The sequence below is a fragment of the Acartia tonsa genome, chromosome 7 (genome assembly GCF_053477335.1).
Source record: "Acartia tonsa isolate MP-2025a chromosome 7, ASM5347733v1, whole genome shotgun sequence".
NCBI lineage: Eukaryota > Metazoa > Arthropoda > Copepoda > Calanoida > Acartiidae > Acartia > Acartia tonsa.
The window spans coordinates 24,848,245-24,874,091 of NC_137266.1; the positions used below are offsets into that span (position 1 = coordinate 24,848,245).

Genomic DNA, 25,847 nt, shown 5'->3' on the forward strand with positions numbered 1-25,847 from the left:
TTATAAAAAATGTTAAGATTGAGTTTTTGAATTTTTTAATGTTATGTTTATTAAAGCATAACAAAATCACTCGAGATATTTTATACAGACACTTTATGCAAAATAATTGGTTTAACAAGTACAGATCAGGGATCTAAAGGGATAAGACAATATTCGAAAAATTGATGTACATCCTCAATGATGATACACAAAATTACCCCTTCTGAAGTTTACAATTAGTGATTAAACGTTTAGACACTCAACTAAATGACTCACCCAATCATAATTCAATAAAAAAAACCAAGGCTAATAAGCCAACGAATAAGAAAACGTTATCATAATACTTTGGGGACTTGTGTAATAAACAGTCTAATGTCCCCTCCCAACTTGAGTACAGATACTTTATAATTGTACTTTAATCCGTCCATCAACCAAATCAAAAACAAATTTCATGAACAATATTGATGTGATTTATTGATTTGATTTTTACCAGTACCTTCAAAATGTAAACACAACTTATATTATAAAATATTTATTTGCTTGCAGATATTGTGTAATTGTTGCAACCTTTGCTTGCGAATGATTATCCTTGTTTTATCATTAAGTCACTTATATTAAGATGAATAATGTGTAAAATATGGTAGTCTTAGTTTAGCAAACATAGCCAAACTAAACTAAAATTCATTGTCTCCAAAATTGGAATAGTAAAAAGTCTAAACAAGTATAATTATGTTCATAATTATCGCAAAAGAAACAAGAGTCAGGGAAGAAGACGAAACATTTATCATACTAGTCCCCAACGTTTTATAATAATGTTTTCTTATTTGTTGGCTTAACAACTTTAGAGATCGTTATTGGTTGTTTTATTAAGTTGAGTGTCCAAATGTTTCAACTACTAACTGTAGTCTACAGAAGGGGCTATTTTGTGTATTATATTTGGGGTTGTACATCAATTTATCGGACATTGTCTCATCCCTTTAGTTCCCTGATTAAGAGTATAATAAGTGTTTGAATGTATAATCCTACTTTAACGTAAGTACACTTTTTTATAGAATAGCTTTGCAACTAGATCTACAAATGTACGTTTAAGGCGCGAAGGGAAGGGTTTTAAAAAAATATGGGCTTGTTCTGCTTGCAAAAATAGACTAAGATAAGTAACCCATTAAAATTCAGTAAAAACATACCATTTCAGAGGATATCCTTAAGGCCCAAACCCTATCTCTGCTCGACCCCCTCAGACAAAACTCTGTACACGGCCAAAATAAAACTTTTCTATTCATGGCACATTAAAGCAATTGCGAATAAAAAATACTAAATAACAGAAAATGTTCAAAGAATGATTTTTGTTTGTCGTGTAAATCTAACATAGATAGTCTATTAGAAATGCAAACACTAAAATTTCTTTGAAAAAAACATAAAAGTAGATGAGACATTTCATCTTCCAAATTTTGCAGCCAAAGTTGGATACACGAACGTGCTCTTGTTCACTGATATTCTATATGATTTAGAAACAAGTGGTGTTTTATGTAAGACCAGTGAGATCCCGTGAATGACTGGACTTAACAACTCCACAGGGGAATCTATTGTCGATTTTAAAATGAGGACTGAGGAGCCCTTAGGGGCTTATATATGCAGTGTCCTAATAATACGGACTACCGTATACCCAATAAAACCTAAATTAAGTAAAAAAGCACGTAAAACTATGCGCTTCCCCATAATCAATTTATTGATGGGGGGCGGTTAAGGTTCAGTGCTCGACTAGGCACTTAGAGGTAAACCGCCAAAAACTAAGATCCGTAAAAGATAAAAGTACATTAGCTCCGGTGTGAACCAATATCCCGTTTGTGGACACAACTGAGCCAAAATGTATGGAATGTCAACATTCACTAAATTGAGATTCAGTTTCCAATTTTCACAAAATGTATTTTTTATACAAAGAATACAACTCATAGAGGTAGAATTAGAGTATTTTTGCTCTTTTAAAATATGATTTTAAAAAAAGAAGCTACTCTTTTACTTGGGTATATACGTATGTCTGTTTTGCTTACAAATCCATTTACATTTCCAAGTATTTATTGACAATGCCTGCTTAATTATAACTTTTCTGTGTATTAAATTTGGTGTTTTACTTGTGTGTACTTGTAGGCAGGGAGGGAGAGGACAATGGCCGATAAATTGATTCACATCCTGAATTATGATACACAAAATTACCCATTCTGTAGATTATGATTAATTGTTTACACGTTTGAACCAACCAATAACAATGCGCTAAAAGTCCCCAATGTTTTTGTTATTATGAACAAACAGACCAATGTACCCTCCTATCTATCCTTTCATGATATGTATGAATCTATATAATATGCTTCTAATTATTTTTCTATGATATTGTTTCTAAACATTGAAACCAGGCTAATAGTAAGACATTTAAATATTACACAGATAAATAGTTTTTTTCCTAATCCTTTTTATGCTAGTTATTTATATCTACTGCATTTTTCCTTTAAAATAAAGATTTTGAAAGTAGCGCAGCTTTTCTATAACTAGAATCTTTTTCTAAATCAAATTAAATTACGTTTTTCTTACAATTAAACCACCCCTTAGCTTAAAAGGGTTCTTAAATCATTAAACCTGTAGTAAATATTGATCAAACTTTTTTGCAGCAGCATTAAAGTTTTTTTTTGCATATGTTCTCGGTTACTGTTTGTCTGTCTTTCCAATTATTTTGTAAGTTTTGATGTTGGACTCGTGTGTGAATATGATTTTTCCTGTATTGTAGTCTATTAAATTCCAGGGAAGGGACGGGACATTGGACTGTTTATTACTAGTACCCAAAGTCTTATAATAACCTTTTCTTGTTCGTTGTCTTTACAACCGTGAGAACTTTTATTGGATTTTGATTAATATCATTTAATTGAGTGTCAAAACGTTTTAACCATTAATTGTAATCAATTGTAGAGGTAGTTTTGTGTATCATCTTGTGGGATGTACATCAAATTATAGGCCATTGTCTTATCCCTTTCGAACCCTGACAAAATTAATATTTGTGCAGCCGGACAGTTTGTGTATTTTCTATCTTAATGTATTCAGCATTTTAAATAATTTTCACAAAAAGTGAGAAAAAAAGAAATTCATGGCTGTTGCGTCATCAATATATCTTTATTTATTTGCATTTTAATATATTGCTGAGTTTATCAAAATTTCCATGCAAAATTTTTTTTTGTTGAGATTTGCATAAATTATAAAATTAAGCCGTCAATGTAAAAATTATGAGGAAGTTTTAAATGTTATTTCTTGAAAATGGTTTATAAATGATTAAAATCTCTGCGAGCGGGTTAAAACAGCAGAGGGCTAGATCATAAATGAAGTTCCCAACAATCTAAACGTTGCAACCAACTATTTAATTGTAAGACCCTTGCCTGAAAAACCTAACTGTGCATGGTATTGAATTGCGACTGATTTAGGCAAAGGCTTTCATTTACTTATAATATTGCATAGCTGTCAATGAAGCAGTTAGTACAACTTTTGACATATTTAGTTATGACGGAATTAGGGCAGAGATTAGAAGTCATCACCTCCCCAACAACGAGCGGATACTTTACGCTACAGCCGCGGGTTAAAAGGGTTACGATGTTAGTAAGTTTGTTGAATACTTGCGAAAGTTATAATCTTTCAAAAATTTTTCCAACTTTTGAAATTTTTGTCCTTGGTGTATTTTGAGTTGTTTTCAAGCTGTTGACATAGTTAATAGCAGCAATTCACCAAATATTAGCAGCCAACAGCAATATCAATAGCATTCACAGTTTTAGTTAGCAGCTTGCAGCATTGGCAGTAGTTTGATTAGCATAGCAGTTTTGTTATTAGCATTCAATACAAGCATTCATAAAAATAGATTTCCATCACCGATTGAACGATAGATAAATAAGAATTATTATTCCAGTATGGCTTCGAAACCGATTAATATCCCCCAAATTATAACCGGTTCTAAGCCATACTGAAAAATCATGTATCGTATCGTATTATATCAAGTTTTCTACGAATATAGATATGTACAATCATAATATTAAAACCAGTTTTGTTAGCCCGTACCTTCGTCATCTCGGGGCTAACAAAACTGATTATAATCTTACAATTGTACAATTTTATACTTGCGGAAAGCTGAATATAATACGATGCGATAAATAACTATTGCAGATGTTACGGGACACTTTTGTCCATAATTAGCGCAGCAGCAACTTGCTAACCTTGTTTTCTGAAGCGCCTTAAAAAATTACGTCATACAATACAAATGACGAATGCTAGGCCCGTCTTCATTGTAATACTAATGGTGAGTTGTATACTTGCCTATTATTGATCATTTGTGTTGTAAGGCGTCATTTTTATTAGGAATTATAAGCTGCTACGTGTTTTCTTAGAGATCAATTAGGACTGTTAAATGTTACAGACGTAAAAAAGTAAAAAAAACGTAAATAAAAATGAATAGAGCTTCTGATGAGTCAATAATTTGTATTTTTTCTTGGAAATCTTCAAAAGCGGGTGGACTTACGTACACACTTTAGTTATAGAGTAGATACTCTAATTAATGAAAATATTAAGTTTAAAACCAACAGACTTTCAATGATTCTCTTTTAGGTGGTTGTTTAGAGACAGATAAGATATGATGCCAAAACAAAAGTTTTTTTTTCTTCCTTATTTTAAAATATTATATTTACGCTCCTGTAGACAATTCGTGTAAACATAATACAATAATATTTTTATTAGTGTCTGAATTGAAGAATAAAACCCCCAAAATGATTCCTTTGCCTCTCAATCACTAGAAAAATTGAATTTGGAATATAAAATAAAATTCAAAGATTTTTCTTTTATCTCGATTTCTTATAAATTCTGTCCTACATTTATTTTATGATTACATTCCTACTTTTTTGTAGCGAAGCTACTCTATAACAAGATCAGGTTTGTACGTCTATTTTTTGCCGTATGTTGAGTTGACTGATAATAAAAGTTAAAAGGTATTAAACTTCATTAGAATATAAGATGCAAAAACAGGATTTAATATTAAAAATAAACAACAAATAAAGAATCTATTTTAAAAGTCACGATTGCAAAATTTTTTGTAAAAATAATATGATAAATTTTTTCACAAAAAATTAAGAACACTCTTCGACTTTAATTTTTTTTCAGAACTTTAGGATACAGTTAAAGTAGAAAGAAAATACAACGATATTTTTAATTTGTATTAATAAACAAAAACTAAATTTCATATTTTGCCATATGGGTAATTTCAATTGACAAAAATCTTGAAGATGAATTTAAGCACCAACCCTAATCAAAATAGAGAAATTCTGTTGGTTTCATAGAAAATAATATATCCTTACCTATCCTCTTTTGGACCATCAACATCCTTGCTTGCTTGATCTTTGGCAGCTGTACTTGTTGATTGAGCAGCTTCAGCTGTTAGTTTGATATCATCATCTAGTTCAGGAAGATCTGGAATTCCCTCAGGTGTGGCAAGCAGTGGATCTATTGGAACTTGATTCACTTCACCGCCAATTGATGATGCACTAAATATATTGTTGTGTCATTTCAACATGATGATCAACAGAGGAAGAACATTATAAACAGTAACCATATAATTTATAAACAAATAATGGGCCTCACTAAATATGAAATTTTCTTCTTAATATGTATATAAAAAACAACAATATTTCCAATACAAGAGAAGTTGATTGAAGTGATAGCATAGAGTAAAAGACAATTAAATTGTAGAGATTTTAAATAAATAGAATCTAACAGATAAGATACCAGAAACGCCTTTAGAGTAGCTTCATAACTAAAAAAAATTGTACCTGACAAAAACCCCAGAATCAGGATTAGGAGAGAGAAGATTGAGGTTGAGCGTGTTTGCCTGTACACTCGCATCCTCCTCAAATCTGAGTGTGTCAACTTGGATCTGACTGTCAACAACTTCAATTGTCTCATCTCCTTCCACTGTATCATCTTTGGAGGATTTTTCAGAATTCTTGGTGGATTTTTCAGGAACAGCAGGTGTTACTGCAATGCTGCTAGTTTCTGATTGGCTCTCAGTTGATGGGGTTGTAGCCTCTGATTGGTTCGTGGTTTGCATCTTAGCTTCTGATTGGATGTTGATATCAGATACATGAGGTTTGGCCACTTCTGATTGAATGATTTCATCTGATGGGTCAAGTGGTTTATCAGAATCAGCTGTTTGTTTTGATTCTTCTTCAGCAGTGATTGTAGGTTCAGGTATATCTTTAACTTCGCCTATCGATTGTATTTCTGCATTTCTTTCTAATTTCATCTTCTCGTACTTTTCAAGCTTGCGTTTAAGTTCACTAGAAAGAAAAAAAAACTAATTAATTTCTTAATAAATTTATTCTTTGATGTTAATAATAAAACTTTTTAAAATTTTCTGTTTTGTAACGCAGCTACTCAATAACTAGGGCCTATCTGTATGGTTAATCCTTCTAAGTCAATTATGTCTTCCAAGTTAATCAGTCGAATTATTTAGGTTTAATAGATTTAATAAAGTAATTTCAGTAAACTATTTTTACAACAACTCTATGAGTTTTGTTCTTATTGTCATAAATGTTTTAATGATTCGCTACTGATGTTTGAATAAAATTTTGGGGTCACATAAAACATATACAACCCTTTTTACTTTAAAACATTTCTTACATTAACATTAATACATATTATGTAAAAGTTTTAATTTATGCTAATTCACAAAAAGTATGTAAAAACTGTATTAAATGTATGTGTGTGTGTATGCCTAAATATCTACATCATATAGGATCAATTTAGGAATACGAAGGAAAATTATTTCTTTTTGCAGAGAGAGAGAGAGGTGACAATGAGAGCTGTTAATTACACTAGTCCCCAAAGTTTTATAATAATGTTTTCTTATTCGTTGGCTCAGCAACTTTGGGGACTCTAGAGAATTTGATTGGTTGGTTAATTCAGTGGAGCATTCAAACTTTTCAACCACAAATTTTAATCTACTGGGGAGTAATTATGTGTATCATATTTGGGAATGTACATTGATATATCGGCCATTGTCTTATCCCTTTAGATCCCTGATTTTTTTTGACAACTATGGCTGCTTAGTCTTAACTAGGATTGTTTATTTATCTGGAATAGGCAAGGGAAGCATCTGCATCTGCATAGTACGTACAATACATTATTAATTTTTGGTTATTCAAGCCTTGTTTATCTTCTTTCAATGACGTTTAAAAACTAAGCAGTCAGCCATTTGGCCGTAAACCACCAGTACTTAAATAGTTTTCTTCGCATGTCCCACTTAATCCAAAATATGTATATTTTCAAGTTTAAAAGTTTGATGAAAAGTTGTTTAGAATAAAAGTTTGTTTTGTTGGTAATTATATGATATTCCTCACATACAACTTGCAATACCAACAGATAAAATTTAATTTAGAGCAAGTTATTTATTATTTATCTTTTGGAAACAGTGATTTAGGAATGTTGTAAACGTCCTATTAATTTAAAACCCAGAATTAATATTTCTATGACAATGAGATATAATCGAGAATCTTAAATTCTCTATTATTTTGATTTATGGGGATTCCTAGCCCAATTAGGCAGGATGTACAAAGTATCTATTAAAGTATTTCTGAAAAGTAAAATCTGTTGCTAAGATATCAAGAACTAGAAGTAGCTTATAGGGCCTATAAAAAAATAACGTCATGCAATACAAATGGCTAATGATAGGCCAGTTTACATTGTAAATGATCAAAGGTAAAATGTATACTGGCCTATCACTGGTTATTAGTATTGTATAACTTCAATTTTTTTATAGGCACTAAAAACTGCTAAAAAAATACTCTATGATTGTTAGATAATGTACTTGAAAGTAATTTGTTTATCTTTGCTTTCATGGATATTGTCAACCTTGTTTAAAATAAAAATTAGCCTACCTTAGTAATGATTTGAAATTTTTATGATCTTCTGCATTTAGGCAACTGTAAAATAATTTGAATGAAAAATCCACACACCTGTTACTTTTCTACAATAAATCTACCTTTTTATTTTGTTATAATTTAAGTAGAGCAGCTAATCTTCAACTATTTACTGTTTTGTAAAGAAATAAAACGAACAACATAATGTTATTAATTAGTAATCAAATGCTCTATTTAAGTTTAAATGCATAATAATAAATAAAACATATCGTGTTTTAGACTTAATAAACGGTTTGATTATCTGTAAGACAAAAATATATTGTAAAAATCTGCTCTATATTTCAATAAGAAAAAAAAAACAAATATTTCAAATAATAATCTAAATAAAAAACCACTTAAATTGAGTGAAAAAAAGATAATTGTTGATTTTTCAATTTTCCTGAGATATAGTTGATAATCTGACTGGCTGGCTAGAATTGTATCTATGACCGATGCATTCTCTAGACTTCTAAACAAAATTAATAGTTAGGTAAATGATTGGTATATCGTGTATTAGAAAAAAAACATTTTCTCCTTCATTAGTATAGTACCAAGTAGTGGTATGAACAACACAGTTTACCGCATTTTCTTAAAAGAAGGACGGCTCGGAATTGTTTTAATATGATAAAAATTTGTCAACGTCAATTTTTCTAGATTTTTTTATAAAACGAAATTACATTTTGTTTTTGAAGTAACTTAGACAATGTTTAAAAGTTTCATAGTTAACCTATAGAAAGGAATAATTTATACATTTTGACAGAAATTGTTGTATTGGTATGTCGATGAAAAGGAAAAAGAAAATAAAAACACATACTGATCCAATAATGTATCTAACCGATCTTCATTAAATATTTCTTATTCGAAAACTTTCTTAAGATGGTAACCCCAAAAAGTAATAATTCTATAAAAAAAAAGGCGAGAAATGTCTAATTTAGCGGAAAACACCAAAAACATTTTATCGGATTTTTCGGTATTCGTTACCTAACAATTTCAAATTGTACATAATCTAAGCAACTGCTATGCCTAATTTTAGCGTTCTAATTATTTATTAAAGTTCTAACTTTCTGAGATCTTAGCATTTAAAAACACTCCCTTTAACATTCATTGTATATCTCCGTTGTTCTGTACTTTCTAATTAGTATAATATATTTAAAATTCTTTTCAAATTCACAAACAATAGAGTTGAAAATAATAAAATTTTAGCACATTGTTTTGAATTTTAAAGTTTAAAAATATGTTTAGTTTTATTATAAAATTTTGTTTGTTTATAAAAAGCAATGAAATAAATAATAAGATTTTTAAAACGGAGTATTTCTACATTCAAGACATGAATATCTGTATGTAATTTTAATTTATCTACATTGATTAAATGCAAATTTTAAAGATGGCAATACTTTAAGCTATGTCATTTATTTGTTAATGTTCGTTTGTCGTACTGTCCAATTTGTTAAAAGCTTTGGTTTTATGAATGTTTTCCTTCTTGTTTAATGTAAGAACTTAACACGCTAAAAAGTTGTAATGTTTAATGTAAGAACCTAACACGCTAAAAAATTGTAATCTGATGAAATTGCCAGTATCTGTCTAATTTTAAACATTCTGCTCATTATTAATTCATTAAACAATCTTTATTTAGTTTTCAGAGTTAGAAACTTTGGTTATCTCATAAAGTTTGTCTTGTATACAACTAATTTGATTTTTATATTCAAAATTAACAAATTAATTTTCATAATTAGATTTTTGATCTCTTAATGATGTTACTATTGCTAACTTTTAAAATTATTGAATAATTTTTACAAAAAATATTATTTATAAACATGGTATTTATAAGTCTCTTAAAAATATGTTTCTTTCTGGAACTGTCAGACGTACCCTAAGTATAGAATAGATTCATATCCTATTATATAAAGTGATATGTTTTTTTTTGTCTGAAGCTTAGGATTTCGATAACTACAGAAATGATTGAGTTCTACCTTTTAGAAAAGCTTCTCATAGGTCCAGGAATGGTTTTAGGATATTTTAGGATAAGAGTTGAGTACAGATTCTCTAATTGCTATGGGCACAGTTGCTAGTTAGTGAAAATGTATTCTTACCCATTGAAAAAATCTTCGAGTATATCACAGCTCTGACAAACCTCCTTGCTCAACCTCTCATACTTGTCAAGGCTATCCACGTTTTTCCTTCTCACTTCTTTCAACGCATCCTCCAGGGTTTTAATATCCTTGAAAATTGTGATGTAGCTGCTGCGTGTTTCGTCCTTGTTGTCCAACATTCCCTGTTTCGCTAAAATTAAGATAATGTATATTTTTGTTCTTGTGGCTTTGATTTTTTCCCTAACATTAGCGGATATAAAAATCGGAAGTGGCCCGTATTTGGAAAAATAATTCAGTTGTTTATTGGGATGTTATGAAGCTCAATAGATATAATCTACAGAACTGAAGGGTAAATTTTGTTTATAATCATTGAGGATGTGCAAAAATCTATAATCCATTGTTTTAGCTTTGCTAAAACAAAGATAAATTTTTTTATTGGGGTGATATTTTATAATTCCATCCTTTCTTACCTAAATTTCATTACAAAATGACAAATATAGTTTTAAGGGTAATTTAAATATAGGTATCTTCGGCTATGTTAAAACGCTTTATGTTAATATTACATAGATACCCTATCAGATACACAGATGTCCTTGTTATTTAAACAATTACTTACCCATCAGAGTATAGGTATCACTGAGTTTGGTGACCCTATCCAGGTTTGGCTCCAGGTCTGATTCCAGCTCTGTCAGCAGCTTCTGCTGGTCATCCAGGCATAATTTATCCAGACGGTCCAGGTCCTAAATAATAATGATGGTTAGACATTATTTTGTGCAATTTTATATAATCTTAATAAAGAGCATGACTGACTTAATAAACGTTATAATTAACTATCAAATTTTTACTTTGTAATTTTCTACTAAAGTCATTGCAATTTATGAAATTGTTAACTTGTACTTTGTTACTATAGTTATGATTTTTAAAAATAAGTTTATTCAAGTAAAAAGATGAAAAGAAGTAAAAAAAAGAAATATAATCCCAAAAAAAGGACAAAATAAAACTGTGTACTCGTGAAGATCATGAAAAATCAATATTAAAGGTTTTATGAAAGTCAAACTTACAGTAATAGAAAACACTAATTTTATAAAAGTACTAGCGGCTTCGCCCCTAGCCTCTAGGGGCTTCGCCCTATATAGTTTTGGGAAGTCAACCCTCCTTAATAGAAATATTCAAAAAAATATTCTTTGTTTAATTACTCTGTGGTAAAATTAAACCCAGGTTGTGCGCTTTATGCACAAAAATTTTAATTTGTACAAATTAAACCCAGGTTGTTTGCCGTATACACAAAAATTTTAATTCCTAAAAATTAGACCTAGGTTGTTCGCATACACAAAAATTAAAGTTAAAAAAAAATATTTTCATTTTTTTTTCCGGGGGGGTGGGGGATTCATGGGGGCTTCGCCCCATGTTGCACTGGGGTTCCCCCACCCCAATTACTGGTTTTTGTTTAAAAAAAAATAAAAAAATAAAAAATATTGGGAGTCGGGATTTTTTTATTTTTGGGGGGGTTGGGGTGTCCCACCCCCCAAGAAAATAGCTTAAAACCACCAGAGGACAGGTAGGTATATTCCCAGAAGGGTAGAGCCCAATTTGATCAGCAGTTACTGAGATTTTACAAATAATGTAAAAAAAAAAATTTTGGGTTGGATTTATTTTTTATTTTTGGGGGGGTTGGGGGTGTCCTACCCCCCAAGAAAATAGCCTAAAACCACCACAGGACCAGTAGGTATATTCCCTGAAGAGTAGAATCCGATTGGTTCAGTGGTTACCGAGATCTTAAGGGACAGACAGACAGACGGACAGACAGACAGACAGACGGTCAGACGGACAGACATCAAGCTACTTTGTATTATAGATTTATCTAAATGCCTACTATACTGTACTATTAACTAGAATGACCTTTAATTTTAATGTCTAAATATTATGGAGATATTAAATATTATCTTACTTTAAATGCAAGATTTTTGTCTTATCGTTAAAGGAATGACAAACTAAAACCGTATTCATTTACCTGATTAGCAGAAGTGATATATGACTTGATGTTAAAGTTGTGCTCCAGGAATTCTGTCCGCAGGTTGGTGTAGAGGCGCAGGTGATCTGTGCGTCGACCAGACTTCGTACAAACCTAAAAAATATAACATTGTTAGAGACGTGCAAAAGAAACAGTCTGAAGAGATTTTAAAGATCATAAATTCTCAAATGTTTTCACTTAGCAATATAAGAATATAGTCATAAGAGTGTCATGATTAGAATAGCATGATCTGTGCAACGATCAGTAAAATATGATATAGCTTTTTGAGAGATTCTGAGGCCTTTAAAGCAATGAGCCATCGTCTTCATAAAAATCAATCAATAATAATAACAATACGAGGCAAGCGCGCTTTCGTACGAAAGACGACATTATGATTATGAAGCAAAATATCATCCATTGATATTTTTGGATTTAGCTTATTTTTTTTCAAAACAATCTGCCTAATAATGTCAATTAAGCCGAAAAGACAGACAGTCTCATATTTTGAGTAGCTACACTGTTTATTTTTAAGCCAAACTTTGCCATGTACATTTTCCAGTGAGAATGATATGACATATTGTGAATTGAATAGTTTACATAGTTTCAATACACAACTATACATATACACTACAGGTATAATACAGGCAGTATATGCTACTGTCATGGGGAGGGTTGTTCCGTACAAGAAAAGCATACAGACATCCTGGGTTATGGAGCAGCTGTTTATAAATAAATCTTATATGTGACAAATTTATGAATTTATAAATCTCCACATGGACGGACAGGTGGACAAAGTAAGTCATAGAGCTGCCCATTTAAATTTGAAAGTAAAACAGTTTGTATAAAAAATCTTGAAATCAGATTTAAAAAAAAATGATATACTAAATTTCTATTTTTAGATTACATAAAAGATATAAATAATTGCGATTGTTTTTTCATTGTGTATGATGCTGAACTTTTTAGCCACCATAAAACACATTTCTATTGCATTTTTTAATGAGATTTTCCTCCTAACACTTTTTGAAATTCAATGCTCTCAATATCCAATTTCCGGTTGGACAGAAAAAAATCAACAAAAAAGTAGCACGGAAAAGTAAATATTTTTAGAAATTTTCAATGCAAGGACATTAAACCTATCTTCTCCCTAATTTAGACTTTTGAAGCAATGATTTTTGGATTAAGATGGAAATTTAAATTTAAGTTGTTCCTTCCTGAAATGTGTATAATGTTTTAAATTTGTTTAATTTTTGAATTCTGGAACTAGTTCTAATATGTGAGAAATATTGTTTTATCCAAATTTACCTTCACACTAAAGCATTTATTTTGTATTGTATGCATTTGAATGTATGCACTTACTCTTACTTGTTAGGTTCTAAAGTTTTGATATAATGATATGACAGTAGACTCTCTAACCTGGCTAGCCTGATAATTTACTGTTAAGTTACTACCGCTAAAGGTCTTTAGAAATAAAATTTCACTCTCACTCATCTATTTCTCTCCTTCCATAATATTTCAAAGAACATAGAAATATAGAAATGTTAGCTCATAATTTCAACTAAAGGCTTTAATCATAGACTACCCATTCTTTAGTCTGACTGGCCAATTAAAATCCTTCTAAATTTGGCATAATTGATTATATATGCTTTTTTTAAATTTAAATGTTAATGACTCAAAAAAATATAATTCAATAACAAGAAAAAAAACATAATTAAATATGCTAAAATGTTCCATGTATAAGTATGACGGTGTTGTGAGTGAGGGAGAGAGTGAGAAAGAGAGAGAGATGGAGAGAGAGAAAAAGTGTAAATGAGAGAGAGAGAGAGAGAGAGAGGGAGATCTCTGAAATGCAATATTTCAGTTTATTGTACTTGAAATTGGTTTTGTGAAAATATATTTGTGCAAGAGACATTCTCTATTGATGATGGCACATACACATTTTAACTCTTGTTTTATGGGAGTTTGGTTTTTTTTTTTTGGGGGGGGGGGGGGTGGAAGTAATGGTGTATTTGTATGTGTGATATTGCTTCTTTGATTAAATTTCAATTTAGTACTGAAAAAGACATTTAATTGCTTTAAAATCAAGTTTAAGATGAAATAAATCTAACAAATAATACAATTCTTTTAAAGTTTTTTTATGTTAGAAATGTGGAAAATATGCCATTTGGGGAGGAGGAAATAAGGCACCCTCTCATAATCATAAATAAAATAAAATTACTACCTAAAATGTACCTTTCCAAAAAAAATAGAAAATTTTTAAGTGAGTATAATTTTTAAAATTTGAAATGTATAAATCTAAGGAAAACTTTGAGACCAAGATTTAAATCTTTCATAAAAAGTGAAATTGAGTTGGAAAGCATTCTTAATAATTTACCAAGGCTCGGCGGCTTCCGTCGTATTTAGCCTTTTACAAGAAAACCAGAAGCAGAAAAAAAATTCTAAATTAATTCGCAGCCCCATAATAACGCTATTTTATTGTGAACAGTCAACTACCTTTTAAAAATTTCCCACCTTTTAGACAATATTTATCCGCAGCCACTAACATTTCAGCTGGTGGCAGCTAAAAGCTTAAAAATCAAACTGAGCTACCTATTATCAACCTTGTTAATTGTTACAGCCGCCAATAATTTAAAGATCTATGGCCCAGATATCATTTAGGAAAAATATACAGCTGAGGCTAATATGCAAGTTGCTGAAAAAGTTGGCGGCTGCCGAGCCTTGTAATTTACTTAAGTTTGACAATATCTATTTTTTATGCTCTCAAAGTTTCTTACAAAATTTAGATTAAAAAATAAAGAATTTTTTCTCGTGTTCACATTTGCAAAGTACTTCAGCAAACTTTTCTTTCTATCAACGCAGCAACTCTACAACAATAATATAACAATACGTCAGTATTATTTGGACCTTGGTTGTGGGAGGCCTTTTTAGACAACTATTGGCGGTTATTTGTGTAGGGGCGGAAGGGGGAAAAGATTACTCCCTAGTGCCCCACTGGGTTTAAGTATAAATTTTCTACCTGGCTCCAGCGAGTCTGCATTTGGGTGACCGCTCTGTCAGAGTTGACCAGCAGGCTAACAGACAACCCGTCATCTCCGCACAAGGCCTCAAAGTCTTGCACGATTGAGCTGATGTTGGCTGAACGCTGGTTGATTTCCTTCTCCAGATCCTAATGTTTAGAAAATTAGTAAAATATTTAGAATATTATACATATAATATCTGACTATTAAAAGCCATGTAACAGTAAACTATATTATCAATTTAAAAGAACAGAAAACATTAAGTATAACCTAGAAAATATGAAACAAAGTATAGTTTAGAGATTAGAGAGTATATTTATTTCAACTAAAATTTAAAAGGAATTGAGTGTACAAAAAAAACAAAAATAACTCATATTTTTGTATTATAGATAAAAGGGGGATTAATAACAACCTCCTTAAATTTTCAATTTAAAAGAAAAGCAATTGTTCAAAATGGGAAATATTTTTTCTTTATATGGTTACCTTCCTTCTAAAATAATATAAAACAGATATTGAGCTTTCCTGTAAATTTGACAATGAACCTTTTCAAATGAAAGACCATGCTAACCTTTTGATTTTTCCTCAGATCTTCAATGCCATTTCCATACAGGTCTTTAAACTGAATTGGTACTGCCAATTGGGCTTCGATCTTGTGCATCCAGTCCTTTTCAATCTTAAGAAAAATAATGTATTATAAAAACAAACTGTAACCAGTTGTATCAAATTAGATAAGTTCTCATAAAATATTGCGCTTTTGCATCTAAAAATACCTATCTTACTCGATATAAATTAAATAATAGCCAAATATCAAACGTTAAAAAATAATATATCACATGATTTGATTTTAAGAACTAAATGATTAAAATAATATTAATTATCTTTAACAATGAAAAGTAATTTTTATTTAGTTGTTTGAAATATAAAATAGCTCATAAATTATTTTAAACTTTGAATTTTCTAGAAATACATCAAATTTATAAGGTAAATATTAAAAATAGAACTGATAGTAAGTTAATGTTGTATCTTTATATTTGAACTGTTACTCAATGTTTGAATATTGTATGAATGATGAATTGAAAATAAACATTACTCGCAACAGAAAAAGGTTAAAATATATAATAATATTGACTTTATAATAGTCATATTCAAATTTCTACAAGATGATTCCTGTGACAAAGAGGTGTTTAATCATTATCAAAAAGTAATTAATTAATTACATTTTCAACATGTTGACCTTTTCTTCAGTTTTTGAAACCAAGTTTTCACTATAAAATAACCCTATTTAACTTACATTGTAACATTTGCACAAAGTTATTCATTTAAATAAAGCATCTTAGACTTTAGCAATGAATTGAGAAATTATCAATAAATATTGGCCAAGACTTCAAACAAATATTCTATTCATTAAAAAATTATAATAACATAATTATCTATTGCTTCGCTGTTGTGAATTTAACCAACCTATTTTTTATTCAACCTTAGAAGTAGGAAAATCTTTTGTGTGTGTGTGTGTGAGTGTACCGCAAAAATTGTGCAATATTTTCTTCCTTTGAACCGAATATTACAATTAAATTGCTTTTATTGTAAAAAGAAATTTTCGCCAAAATTTTCAATCAGTGTTCAATGATGTTAGAAAATGCGAAATTTATTTAAATTTTGGGGAATATTTTTGATTTCAAATATTAAAAAATGAAAATTTACAAGAAAAATCAAATACAATTTTATTCTACGTCTTATTTATTCTATAGCGAGTAAAATGTATTAAATATTACCTCTATTCTTCTCAATAAATCCTTCTCTTTTGCTGCAATCTCTTTCAGATAAGCTATTCTCTCCTTCAAACCATCATTAGCATGATCAAGCAGCTTATGGCACTCTTCAAACGAATCTTTAAGGTTGGTCTTCTTCGATTGGTCAGATTCAGTTTTGCCAGCCTGTGATTGGTCAGATTCTGATTTGGTGCTCTCTGATTGGTTGTATGATTCAGGTATAATTAGTTGGCTATGAAGGCGGTCAAACAGTTGCTGTTCTTCCTGTTTTTGTAGAAGTTCTTGTGTGCAATCAGACTCAAGCCTAAAATAAAATTAATTACATGTATGTCATTGTCTGTCCTTCAAGGTTTCAGTCAGCTGTACCATAACTTTTTTGTTTCTTGGCGGATTGTATAAAAGTAATTTTCCATTAATTATATTATCTGAATAAATTTAAACCATTAATTGCTCTAAATTTTATTTAACATGCATAATATCAAATAGATATTTATTGCAGTTTATTGATCTGACATATTTGCAATAATTCTCTGTTTGTACTGTATAGTACTTTACTGTTCCTATTCATTAATAAATCCTTCCTTATTTTGTCACAAAAAGTATGAAAACAAGAAGAAGTTAGATAAGTTGTTCGTGTTATATGAGTAATAATGTAATTTTGAGTCAGAAGACTGTCCAAATTGGCTGTGTCATGCAATTTTCAGAAAAAAAATTGCAGCTACTATATGATTGATTAATAATATATTTTAGTGATGACAGTAAAACCACAGCAATTCTTATGATATACATAAAGACAGCGTGGCGGAGCCGTTTGATTTTGGTGCGGAGCCGTATCTGGAAATATGGCTCCAGCTCCAGCTCCGGCTCCGGCTCCGACCTAAAATCAAGAAAAATCTCGACATTTTTTTACACGTCTATTTTTGACTTTAGAAGGTTTTAAAAGTTCCAATTTTGATAAAAATGGACTTGAAAAACTTAATAGGTGCATTTTCACATGACAAAACAGAGTCAACAAATTATAATTTATAAAAAATCTCTTTATTTATCTAGTCCGAAGCCGGAGCCGTTTTTTAACAAAAATTACGGCTCCGGCTCCAGCAAAATATGGCGGCTCCACGGCTCCCGGCTCCGGCTCCGCAACGCTGCAAGTTAAAGAATAAACGTAAAATACTAAAAAGATGGACATGACAGAAAAATGGAATAGAGGCTGCATTTCAAGGTTTATGAATTAATAATATGACATAGTTAGGGACATTCTCAAATTATCAGGAAGGTTGGACATTTGACTGTAAATTACACTGGTGCCAAATGTTTTATTCTCCTTTGTTGACTTAACAACTTTGGGTACTTTCACTTAAACTTAATTAGTTGGTTGCAACTAGAAGTGTCCAAACTTTTCAACCATTTTAATTTACAGAAGGTGAAGTTTTGTTTGTTATCATTTGGTCAGTATACATATCAATATATGGTCCCTTGTCTTATCCCTCAATATTTCTGCAAATTGTATAGTAGCTACGCTACTAAAATTAAATATATAAACATGTGGAAGTAATTAAAACAATACTAACCTCTTTTCAAATCTTTTATTCTTTTATAAATAATGCTTGTGTTAATAAGTAACATAGGTTATTTAAGTTTTCTTTACTGAAAACATTTTCTTCAAAACAATGATATTTATATCCAACAGTAGCGCAGATATAAGAGAGTAACTTTTGTTGGATTTTGTCATATAATTTAAGTTGCGTAATGATGTCTTAAATATTCCAGTTTTAAAAATATGAACATAAATAAATAAAGTCTAAAGTAAGCTAAATTTATAAACTTAAAATGACAGTTTACTTGGGAACAGACAAAACTTTCTAAACAGTTTGAAAGTTTTCACGGCTAATCTCATTATTTCATAAAAAAAGCTGTTTTAATACATGTATTACCTCTCACGAGATTGTTTAGTCCATAACACTGTACATAATTATTATTTGATTGATCTGTCCTTAATTTTTATTCATAATCAATTTTATTGTTTGTATATGAATATTTAATACCTGTATTATAATACTTTATTATTATTATTTGTTATGTGTGTCAAAAAATAAATGTATTTCATATGTTTAAGGATGCAGAGTAGCAATAAAAAGTTACTTGATGAAAGAGAACAGTAAAGTATTAGATAGAAAAAGTATTTTTTGCTGGTTTAGTTAATAATTCGCGTAATATACTAATATAATGTTTTTAATAAAGCGATAAACCATGCCTAAAAGTATGTACTTTATACCGCGTAGGACATACAGACATACCCTATTTGTAGCTGCGTAGTAAATATATCGTTATCTAATTCAAAATTAAATTTTCCATTTTGTAAGGTTGCGTGAATTTTAAAATACAAAATCCTACCTATGAATAACAGAAGCAATAGGAAGATCTTTTCTAATAATTTTATTATTGAAAACATTAGTCCATGCTTCTATGTTGGAGACTTGAGCTGACAGTAGGCTTGAGATATCACCAGCATGTCTGAATAAAACAAACCCTTTTTAAAATTAAGAAATGAATAGATTTAAATTGCCTATAAAAATGACGTCATACAATAAAAATCAATAATGATAGGCCGATATGCAGACTAAATTACCAATGGCAGGCCAGTATACATTTTATTGACCAATAGTAGGCCATAATGACGTCATTTTATGGGCACTATAAAGAGCTTTATATGTTTATGCAGTTGTGAGAAATAAAGCTATTTTATGTTTCTATTAGTTTAGGATGGGTTAAGAAAGGTTCTGATGGGTTCTGCAAGGTTGAAATAAGCTTGAAATAAGGTTCTGCAAATACATTAGGATAAAAAGAGGTCCACTGGCTGTACAAGTCAATATAATAGTACTTTTAACCGACATTTTAATAGAAATATAGATTAGCTGCGCTAATAAATATAAACTTTTACCTAAGCTCTTCCATTCTAAGCTGGATCCTATGATGTAGGTCAGCCCGTTGTTGTTGGAGCAGCCAAACTCTGGAGCCTGTCTGCTTAATGTCGGCAGGACTTACGGCAGGATGCACCTGCTCCAGAATGTCAGATACAGAGTTCAAGGTGGTCAGAGCCTTCTCCAAGTTGTTCAGGTGATCCTGAAAATAATAATATTATAAAAGTAAAAGTATGGAAAAATAGAAAACAAGTTTTTCATTATGGCTTCGAAATCGATTGATATCCGCTGGACTCGAACTTGTTTGTATCCATACTGAAAAAACTTGTATTGCATCGTATTACAGATAATTTTCCTCGAATATAAATAAAAAGATTTTAAAATTAATACCAGTTTTGTTATCCCAGGCCTGTTCCCTCGTGGCTAACAAAACTGCTTTTAATCTTATATTTTTTCATTTTAGCATCCACGGAAAGCTGTCTCTAATACGATATGATAAATAACTTATTAACTATTCTTTATTCAATGCATAATTGAACTTTTTCAAATATACCTGGGATGTTTTAAGGTCGTTTTCCACATTAATAGCCAGTTCTGGATATGGCTGGTCCACGAGATCCTGTGCAGATATTATCACTCCAGATATTTCTTCGGTTTTACTTTCAAAATCAGCGCTTAGCACCTGAAAAAATATTTGAAAAGTTTTAGAATTATTATTTCTTTGATTTATTGGTTAGAAAAAAAGATATCTGAACTTTATCATATACAATACCTAATTAAATAATTTCCATTAGAGCTTTTTTAAAAAACACACAACTTAGTTCTACAGTACTTTGATCTAAAAAAATTCAAATTGTGTATTACCTTTAGCCTGTTCAGATGATCCAGCCAGGTACGTAGACCTGCCTTCAGACTGGACAAACGTTCCTGAAGTCCATGCAACTCCATTCTCACTGAAAATAAACAGCAAAATTTAGAACATTGGTGATCATGTGGTCAAAGTTAACAGAGGCGAACATCTCTATGATGAGATGATAGAAGTAAAAAACTGTTCGTTTGGGGTATTATTTTCAGCTTATTTAGAGGCCAGAGAGGTATACCTACTCTTACTATTTCTGGCAGGCAATTTAAGGTAAACTTTTGATGGGGTGTTTTCAATATTCGCAAAAAATGCAATAATAGTTATTTCTCGCATCATATTATAAACAGCTTTCCGCGGATATAAAATGTACAATTACATATAAGGTTAAATCCAGTTTATTTAGCCCCGATTTGCTGAAGGCACAGGCTAAACAAACTTATAATTGTACATTTTTATATTCATAGAAAACTGGATATAATACGATGCTAGACATAATTTTTCAGTATGGCTGAAAATCGGTGCTAATCTACCGGATATTAATCGGTTTCGAATGAATACGAGAAAATTAATTATTCAAACCTGCAGAAAGTGTGGAGTTGTTGTAATTATCCTGAAGCACTGCCTGTTCTTTCAGCAAGCTTCTATGCATGATCTCTCCTGTTGGTATCTTCCCAAGCAACTCTTCCAGTCTCATGATCATCTTGTCTAGCCTTCTCAGGGGTAGATGCTTCAAGGACAGGCGTAGTTTGTCTTTCTCCATTTCCCTAAAAAATATATATGGAATAATAAATAGGCCCATAATTATTCAATAATTGTTATTTATCGCATCGTATTATATAAAGTTTTTCGAGGATATAAAAATTAAAAGTTATAAGATTAAAACCAGTTTTGTTAGCCAACAAAACTGGTATTAATTTAATGGTTTCTATATTAATATTCGTGGAAAATTGTCTGTAATAAAATGCTATTATATATGATTTTCAGTATGGTTTTAAGCCGGTTCTAATCCAGCGATTATTAATAAAATTTGAAGTCATACTGGAATAGTTATTATTTCTATTGTTGAATAATAAAACTATGTCCGTCTGTACGTATGAGAACTTCAGTATCATAGTTGATTGACAATTAAAAGAAAATAAATGCGCTAAATTTCTTACCTGAGCCATACAGCCAACTTTTCAACATTGAGCTTGTATGCTTCCCACATGGCTTGTTTGGCCATCAGCTGTTCAGATCTTAGCTGCAGCTGCTGCAAGATGCTGTTGTGTCTTGTTATTAGGGGCTTGTAGCTGCTTAAAGGAACGGATAAGCCTAAAATGAGATGTTAGGATAAATATAATTTTCTTATTTGAGGATTTTAAAAACTTTATTATGAATTAACTTATACTTACTCATGAGTGTATCTTGATTTTGCATGATCAGTGACTGGTGCAATGAGGCCAGGCGTAGTTCTTGAAGAACCTCTTGATAAGATCCAGGTACAGGTGATGATAGGCTGCTGGCAACCTGATCCAGATGGTTTTCCCAAACTTGAACCAGAGTTCCCGTGGCCTCTTGATTAGCCAACGCTGTGGAAATGCTGTTGTATTTATTTAGGGTGTCTTCAAATACTCTCTGCCAAAGTTGCATAACTCCGGCAGTAGCATCTCTGGTATAGGGCACAACTTCTCTCGAAGACGACAATTGGCGATCAGCTGATCTGACTCCCGCCACTTTTGCCTCTGTCTGACACAGTCGCAACAAATGACCCCTAATGCCTGTTAGCTGGTCGGCAAGGTCTATTGTTGGTAGGCTGGTCAGCTCTGTAGGCAGTTGGACAACCGCTGAGCTGATCTCATTGAGTGTTGTGGTGGATTGATTGATGACATTGTCAGCGTCAACGTTGTCATGTTTGCGACGCTTCAGCACGTCAAAGAGTCCAGTAATGGTGTCTCTGCAAAAAATACACAAATTGAAATTCAAATTATTCCCCTCCCCTACTTCTGGATAAATGATCTAACCAATAAATGAGTACCATATCAGCAACCTAGGCTGTCTGTAGTGCCCTATCAAAATGGGGATAGATATCACTGCTTTTGGCCTACCTATCCCCATTTTAATAGGGCATTAAACACAGCCACCGTATAATCTACAGCCATTAATATTTTGTACCTGAGAGTGACAATTCTGTGGGTGAGGTCGTCAACTTCCACAATAAAGTTGGCGCGTCCAGAATCTTCCATCTTTAACTAAAAATAAAATCAATTAATAGTTATTCCTTGTACGTATTATAAACAGCTTTCCGCGGATATAAAAATGTACAATTATTAAAACCTAACTTTCTTGATCTAACTTTTCCTAAATCTAATAAAGGACAATCAATTTAAACTGGCCTTTTGTTTCTTAAACAGGGGGGAAGTATATCTTTTTTAAACTGTTTTTAACCTATTTTTAAAACATATATCAAAAATATACTATGACACCAGTAGAATTAAACTGCAGAGCCTAAATTTGAATTAAGTCCCCAATAAACTTTTTTGAGGGGATTTAAAAATTAATTTTACTGTTGCTGTGGTCATTTTTGATCAGAGCAAAAGGTCTTTTTTTATTTGGGTAAAATTCGTAGCTTTTAGAGTGTTTTGCTTCATATATATAGTATTCTGGTATAGAGTAAAATTAGGCCTTTTGATTTCATCTAAATTAATTCATTAAAAACTTAATTCTTTACAATATATCAATGAATTAACTTTATCGTGCTTGTTTTCCATCACTTATTTAAAACACAAAAAAATTGGCTGTAAAGGGTTAAATAGTGAAAGATGGATAGCCTGATATCTAGTTGCCGAATGTGTACGCAGTTTCCTGGGTGTTTCCTCATCCTAGCTCAATATTTACTACTAGCTACAAATCTTCAAACTTCCCTTAAAAAAATCAAAATTTGAATGTATAAACGATTTATACATTATACATTATAAATTTGAATTTTTTTAATTTTGATTTTTTTTTTGAAGTTTGAAGCTTTTTTAGCTAGTAGTAAATATTGAGCTAGGATGAGGAAACACTCAGGAAACTGCGTACACATTCGGCAACTAGATATCAGAGATCGGTTTTTAATAAATGCCGCGTTTTTTTGACAATTTTTTAGACATTGATTGATTGAACGAAGACGATGGGAGAGTATACAACATAAGAATTTAAAATTTTAAAATTGTTATTTTAGCCATACAACTTAAATCCATTTTCGCTGCATATTTATCAATGCATCTTTTTAGATCTGTATTAGACATTATACAAATGGCCAAAATAATAATTTAAAAATTTTGAATACTTTAGTTGTATACTCTGCTAAAAACCTTATTCCATCTTGAAGATCAATGCCCCGTACGATTTTAAGAGAGTATACAAAACTTGAAAATTCAAAATTTTAAATTATTATTTTAGCCATTTGTATAATGTCTAACACAGCTCTAAAAAGACGCATTAATAAATATGCAGCGAAAATGGATTTAAGTTGTATTAGACATTAAACAAATGGCTAAAATAATAATTTTAAAATTTTGAATTCTTATGTTGTATACTCTCCCATCGTCTTCGTTCAATCAATCAATGTCTAAAAAATTGTCAAAAAAACGCGGCATTTATTAAAAACCGATCTCTGGCTATCGAAAGATGACAACAAACGTTCACGCAATACAACAAATTTTTTTTTGTCACATATACAAATATGATAAAATATAAGATTATTCAAACTTATTTTTTTAAATATTTTTAAAAAGCATGTATCTTTTATGTGTATAGTTTTCATTCTTTTCATTTTAATTAAATAAAAATTATTTAACTACATTGGAAATAAGTCACTTTGTGAAAACACTCTTTTTTGAATTGTAAAAAACTGAAATGAAACAAGGCTTCTAATTGGTTCAGACTTCAGAATAATATGTTTTATTTTAATGTTAAATTTCTTCTTTATAAATTATTGTTTTAGAAAAAAATTAATTGCATCGAACAGAGTAGAGTTTTTATTATTGTATTGATATAATCTGAATCACATCAAATTGTTCTGTAAGAAACAATTTAACCCTAAACTAAAAAATGCTTTTGCTTCCATCAAAATGATCACAGCAACATATAAAATTGATTTTTAAATCCCCCAAAAAAAGTTTATTGGGGACTTAATTCAAATTTGGGCTCTGCAGTCTGATTCTACTGGTGTCATAGTATATTTTTGATATATGATAAAAAAATAGGTTAAAAACAGTTTAACAATATGTAGAATTTAAAACTTAAATTTTTTATAAAAAAATGTAATAAAAATCATAATGTCAGCAATATAAACTTGAATATTACATCTTCACATGTGCATCTTGTAAACACACCCTGTTAATCTTGGAATCTTTGTGTTGACACACAATTTCAATGCTTTATGTTAAGTATACATATGTGATATATCATTGACTCACTGACAAATAAGGACTTTGCCTGTTGTTTATTTCGACAACAGATGTATAGTATAGATGTATATACAGACAACTACCTCCCTTCCTTTTTTAAAGACCTCTTTCGTCTGCTTCTAAATTATTTTCTGCTACTTGGCTAAGTTAATATCAGCGACACCATTGGTTGATTTTTATTGACCCAATAGAAAGGTTGCACATCACAAGGTGGTTGCGATGGGGAGATACAGTTATTAAACCCTTTCTCACTCTAGTATTTTACTCTAATATTTTGACGTAAATTCCAACATTTAGCTCTACTATATACTATTAAACAACCAAAAACCAATATTGTAGTCTTGTGTTGATATAATAACAGCATACATGTTTAATAGAGGATTAAAGAAGTAAAGCAGATAAATTAATGCACACATAAATTATCGCCAGTGACAATGGGGGGGGGGGGGGGGGGTGGCAATGGCAACTCAATATAATTCTTTTTTTCCTATGATATCAATAAATACTGAACTGATTAGGTTCTCGATTTTAATCTTGTGATGGATTTTCAGCTATTTTCCTAGCTAGCCCCTTTGAATACAAATGTGCTAGAGGCTTAGCCGCTAGTAGAGACTAATAGAGACATTTTTTACATAGAAAGAATGAGAGCGAGGGGGGGGGGTAGCGAACGACAATACCGCCAATTTCCTTCCCTTTATCCATGAATTATCTCACATGTGAAACTTTAACAGTAAGTTTTGTTTATTAAAATTACTTAATTTTCTACATTTATATTATTTAAAATTTCCAATAATTTCATATTAA

The 25,847-nt window shown here is 30.8% G+C and overlaps 1 protein-coding gene across 2 annotated transcripts in view; it reads right to left on the reverse strand.

Annotated features, from left to right (window-relative positions):
* The window catches only part of LOC145325127 (muscle-specific protein 300 kDa-like), a 79,383-nt gene that overhangs the window by 14,412 nt on the left and 39,124 nt on the right, over positions 1-25,847 (reverse strand). For both annotated transcript variants that reach the window (XM_080167984.1, XM_080167983.1), the window contains exons 10-27: positions 22,765-22,841; positions 22,005-22,546; positions 21,771-21,924; positions 21,193-21,377; positions 20,616-20,704; positions 20,305-20,433; positions 19,772-19,953; positions 19,225-19,344; positions 16,837-17,137; positions 15,633-15,737; positions 15,064-15,213; positions 12,051-12,164; positions 10,656-10,779; positions 10,040-10,229; positions 8,350-8,418; positions 7,929-7,973; positions 5,823-6,329; positions 5,352-5,537 (exon numbers count right to left, since the gene is read on the reverse strand). In XM_080167984.1, the coding sequence (XP_080024110.1) occupies positions 5,352-5,537; positions 5,823-6,329; positions 7,929-7,973; positions 8,350-8,418; positions 10,040-10,229; positions 10,656-10,779; positions 12,051-12,164; positions 15,064-15,213; positions 15,633-15,737; positions 16,837-17,137; positions 19,225-19,344; positions 19,772-19,953; positions 20,305-20,433; positions 20,616-20,704; positions 21,193-21,377; positions 21,771-21,924; positions 22,005-22,546; positions 22,765-22,841 (3,269 nt within the window). The remainder of the gene's footprint in view (positions 1-5,351; positions 5,538-5,822; positions 6,330-7,928; positions 7,974-8,349; positions 8,419-10,039; positions 10,230-10,655; positions 10,780-12,050; positions 12,165-15,063; positions 15,214-15,632; positions 15,738-16,836; positions 17,138-19,224; positions 19,345-19,771; positions 19,954-20,304; positions 20,434-20,615; positions 20,705-21,192; positions 21,378-21,770; positions 21,925-22,004; positions 22,547-22,764; positions 22,842-25,847) is intronic.